The 5,156-nt window shown below is 39.9% G+C and overlaps 1 protein-coding gene across 1 annotated transcript; it reads right to left on the bottom strand.

Moving 5' to 3' along the window:
- Positions 1 to 875: 875 nt before the first annotated feature.
- On the bottom strand, positions 876 to 4,796 carry LOC115198486 (SLAM family member 8-like). The gene is made up of 7 exons (XM_029760457.1): positions 4,655 to 4,796; positions 3,054 to 3,356; positions 2,545 to 2,814; positions 2,264 to 2,371; positions 1,990 to 2,048; positions 1,828 to 1,905; positions 876 to 1,698 (listed from the first exon to the last, which is right to left on the bottom strand). The coding sequence occupies exons 1-7, from the start codon at positions 4,725 to 4,727 to the stop codon at positions 1,618 to 1,620; spliced, it is 972 nt and encodes a 323-aa protein (XP_029616317.1). The 5' UTR covers positions 4,728 to 4,796; the 3' UTR covers positions 876 to 1,617.
- Between the last annotated feature and the right edge of the window lie 360 nt (positions 4,797 to 5,156).

Raw genomic sequence — 5,156 nt, 5'->3', positions numbered from 1 at the left:
GCTCTACTCCTTTCTTTTGAACATTAAAAAATATGAGTATCCATACTTCCGCTGCGCCTTGGTCCTATTTCACTGAAGACAACTGTGACATTATTACAGGTAACAAAAACACCAATGACTGCGATGCAGGCAACAGACGGGACATGTGGAACACGTGTGTGCAGGACGGGAGATGCGCAAATGTCTGCAGACTTGAACTGCACAAACAATTGGGAAGTTCTTGGGGAATTTTGTCCTGATCAGAAACGTCAAAAAGAAATTGTGCCCGCATAGGTATAAATGACTACTTTTATGTGAATGAACAAGGAGGCGGAACTGTTCTTAGAAAATAAAAAACTTGTTAGAAAATTATTTGAAATTGACAAGTTGAAAACAGCCTATAAATAAGAACAGGCTGCGTGCTAGGTTTGAGGGCAGCGCGGATTAAATATACTGTTGCTTAACAATCCCATTCTGGAATGGAGAGAACGTTCTAACATCACGTGCATAAATAAACTCACACTGGGGAGACCATTAGAGATGTTTGGAACTCACGCATGAAAAGGTTAACAAACATATCAAGCTAATCCAATCTGTTAGTAGTTTGACTTATTTCACACATTTCTGTTATGGCTGTTGCAGTTTATATGATTTAGGCAGTCTGAGTAATCAATCTTCCCTACCCCGTCAGTCATTCTGAATGCAGGTTGCGTGTGATTAAAAGTTCCAATTGTTAGATATCCTAACTCTGGCTGGATTCCAATAGGAATTAAACATCACTTTGCAAGCCAACATAGTGTGACTTGTAGGCTTGATGTGGCTTGTAAAACAGGAGTTTCAGACCAGTGTGTTAGGGTGCATAAACTAGGCCCTCAGGGGCTTTATGATGTTTGTAATGTGTTGTCATAATGAGTTTAATTTTAAAGATAACATATTCACTTAGACACTCACTTGGTGAAGGCTACAGTACTGAAAACCATTCAAAACAACAATCGTGTCTCTTTTGCTAACAAATACAGTCATGAGAGTTAATTACAATTCACTCTAAATGCAAGGCACTCAATGTATTCAAAAAGGTATAAACATTTTTTGTTCTGTGAACGGCATATTTTTGGGAATTAATTGAATTCCATCTGGTTATAGGGACAGACATGAATGCCATTTTGGACATGCGGACAAAAAAAATAAAAAAAATAAGACCAACTACAATCCACATGTTTGTAGTCGTATACTCTCTGATTACAACCTCATCAATGCCTGGCGAGCACATAATCCGAATGCAACAGAGTGCACTTTCTATTCACAGGCATAAATCCACCTCACTAATCAATGTCATGCTATTATCTACATATATTTTCTTTAATCTAGAAAATAGAAATTTGACATATGAGCTTGTCTGATCACAACACCTACTACTGCCTATTACACATTTCAGAATCTCCTAATTGTAACTAGGCCTTCAAAGAAAGGCATAAGGCCTTATGACATAATGTATATATGAGAATCATCAAACTAGAAGGAAATAAAAGCAAATAGACAGTAACATCTAGGCCTATCTTCAGAATATACACGTGTAAGATGCAGAGGATGCAGAGGGTTCCATATCTATGGAAGGCCCAGCCTATGACCACATCCTGTTCAGCTCACAGTACTTTCTGGTGGGGAGATGAGGGTGCCTTCTGGGCGTCCAAATGCGATCTTGTCATACAGAGTCTGCGGCTACATGTGACAGATAATCAAGAAGAAACTGTTTCAGCATCATGAAAGGTAGTGACTATTCTCAAAGTAGACTACATAGTCTTCCATTCAATCACATACATTTTACCATTATGACCATTTATATCTTACCTTGTTCAATCTTGGGATAACCAGATCATTGACAGTTTCATATATGGATATTGGGTTTACATGACTGTTTGGTCTTGTCTGGAATCAAAATACAGCCCATTACAATACAGTACATACAGCTTCCACACATTCAGATACATAATAACGGCAATGCATACTTACATCTCTAATTCTTGTTTTGATCACAACATCAGCATATATTGTGTTGTCAGTTAGATCTGCTGTGTTTTATAAGAACAAAATATCAACCAATCAGAGAAACATTTTATACAGGATATCAACAAACATACCCAGGAATTAATGAGGGGTCTCACTCTTTTTCTAATTTCTACCAAATCCCCCCCAACATCATATCAGCTGAAGAATACTTCTAGAACCACCTGAAATGTATAGTAGAGGCCCCTAAGTAAAGTAGGGGCCCCTAAGCTGTACATACATGTGTTACTTCGGCCCCTGCAGTAGCACACTGCTACAGCTACAGTGAGGATCAGCACCACAGCTCCTCCTACTGGTACTCCGATGTAGATGGTAAACCACACCAGTCCTGTCACATATTGTACAACACACATGATTAGACTATACAATATGATAAACACTAAATGGCTCTATATCATATACATCCAATGTAATCACATGCATTACATATTATATTTGACAACATAAGCGTATTAGCACACTGAAAAGTGTTTGGAAGGGATTATTATGATATCTAGGTACCTGTGGTGGTTGTGTCATTACTACACTTTACTGTCGTAGAGGCAGTTTTCCAACTGACTAGGTTGGAGGCGTTGCACTTTACACTGATGTCTCTCTCTGCTGGTGAGAGAGAGAAGTAAATCTGCTGGGCGTCCCCGTAGATCTCATTGTCTCTCTCCCAGGTGTAGGTAATGTTGTGGTAGCAGGACACATTGCACACCAGCCGTACCGTACAGGAGTGGTTGGCCAATAGCTTGATGTCTGTCTGGATCGCCACCGTGGATATAGGCTCTGACCAACCAGGAGAGAGATAGAGACTCATAATCAGTCTTCTAAATGAATCCTACCATAGCCATACCACCAGGAGATAGACGACTTGATAATGTGATTGAAATGTAACAAAGCATGGTGAGTGAGGTCAGTATAAAACCACAAATTCAGTGTTATAGTGTAAAGACCATCAGCTGTAGTCATGTATATAAATAAGAATGATATCAAAATAGGATGCAAAAATGATGAAAACAGCCTACCGTGGACCTTCAGAGCGATGATATTACTGCCAATCTGACCTTTGTCCCCTTCACCTGTAAGTAAAAAATCCCCTGAGTCTTGCAGTGTCAGTTCTCTGACTGTTAAACTGAAGTTTTTGGTGTTCATCTTTAATCTCCCCTCGAACTGGGATCCAGGTGAATATACAACTTCTGAGTTGAATTCTGCAATATCCTTTCCCATATACTTCCACTCCAAGGATTTGAAATGTCTATTCTCTATGCCTGCCAGCAGCTCCACGGAGTCCCCCACTCTCTTGTTGATGATCAGAGGAACACCTACACCTGAAACACACAAATACACACGTTATTCTGACATCAGTCAATGGCTGCACACTATTTTACAATGATCTTATCACTGTGTAATTATTCATCTAGTACGATGTAACAATTGTTGTAATTACTCATTGTAATTACTCATTGTTACACTGTAATACTTGTTACAGTGTGCCTACATTGATAATTACACATTAATACACTGCAATGCAAGTCCTACCTAACCAATAATAGATAATACTGTATTAGATTTATATAGCCCATTTCCAGGTTTCATTTATACAGTAAATTACATTTTACATAATTGCACTTTATATATTTACGTATATATTCTCCTCCTTCTCTCCAATCCTTACATCTTATGGTTCGACAGGAAGAGGGTAATAGGATAATAAACCATTATTTCTCCCTTCAGGGGATCTGATCTGACCTCCTGACCTCAACCCCTTCTTCGCCTTACCCACAGATGTCCATCCGCTTCCTCTATAGCAATCCTGTGACCTCCTCCTGTCCACCCAACACATTCCAAAGCCATCTGTCCTTCTCAGGGCGGTTCTGGGGGGGGGGGCAGGGGGGGCCAGTGCCCCTGTGACAACAATTTTGGACCCCCTTGTGGCCCCCCTAAATGTGGAGTATGAAATCATTTTTATATAACACATTTTTGCTATTGTTCTTTTTTATATCCGTTATTAGACAGTGGCAACGCGGAACACTAATGATTATGAACATGGTCTTTTGCCTGCTAATGCCTGCAATGCAGTGAAGAAAATGATATGACAACAATAACGTCTAATGTAACTGGCCCCTCTAACAGTACAACTGGCCCCAGCTTGGCCCCCCCAGTTGAAATGGTCTAGAACCGCCACTGGTCCTTCTACAGAGACCCATTACCTTCTGACATAAAACCCAGTCTCTTTCACTCCTTTATACACTATGCGTCTGATCTATCATGTCTTTAATATCTCAATTTTCAAAGTTTACCCCGAAACAAACACAATGCAACAGCTGCTGACCCAACCACACCATTGGCACTCATTCAAAACTGCAGAATCACTTCATCATGATATGTTCCTGAGTATAGGTATTATGAAGGTGTTATCAAACAGTAATAAAGCAAAAGATTCTAAATACCCAACCAATCACTGATGGCAAGGCATTCTACAGTCAATACACATCGTTGCAAAGACCAACAAGGAAGTTAGAGAAAGCTAACGGTTTAACTAACTTCATAATTCAAGAAAGCACATGCAATAGATATGCAAAGCATAAACAGGATAAATATATATATATTTTTTTACAAAACTTACCATAGTGGAGGTTGGAGAGTAGGAGAAGTAGTATTCCCTGTTTGGAGAAGCAGGAGAAGGGACCACCAGACATCTCTGTAAGGCGTTGACTGTTTCCTCTGGCTGTATGTCCTTATCTATCACTGTCACTGGTAGCTAGCTAGCAGTTGACTAACCGATACACACAGAGAAGGAATAGTAGAGTAGAAAAAGAGTAGAGAGGAGAAAGAGCAGAGACTTCCTTTTGATGAGGGCTGCTGTTCTATAAAATAATTCCTGTATGTTACTTGAAAAGGAAGTCACATTCTATAGTTGCTCTCTGAAAATGCCCCTTCACTCAGACTGAGCGTTAGACAATGAGGCGTGGGTGTGTTTGGGGTCTGTCACTGTGTTGATCAGTCTGATCATGGTGGTTTTGGAGCATGTGTTTCCTAGCTGCTGCTGGTTGTGTGGTTCATGGTCTTGGTCATGGTGTTTCACAGATACCGGTAACTTGTTACTTTATGAGCAAACCACTCAAAGT

This window comes from Salmo trutta, chromosome 8 (genome assembly GCF_901001165.1).
Source record: "Salmo trutta chromosome 8, fSalTru1.1, whole genome shotgun sequence".
Taxonomy (NCBI): Eukaryota; Metazoa; Chordata; class Actinopteri; order Salmoniformes; family Salmonidae; genus Salmo; species Salmo trutta.
This window is presented reverse-complemented; position numbering and strand designations above follow the sequence as displayed.

What these genes read in the sequence shown, in the direction of transcription:
- LOC115198486 (XM_029760457.1), bottom strand. Translation starts at nt 4,727, where the DNA reads ATGTCTGGTGGTCCCTTCTCCTGCTTCTCCAAACAGGGAATACTACTT. An exon ending in TAATGACACAACCACCACAG is followed by an intron (nt 2,372 to 2,544) that starts GTACCTAGATAT and finishes AATATGTGACAG; the next exon opens with GACTGGTGTGGTTTACCATC. An exon ending in CAGGGGCCGAAGTAACACAT is followed by an intron (nt 2,049 to 2,263) that starts GTATGTACAGCT and finishes TATAAAACACAG; the next exon opens with CAGATCTAACTGACAACACA.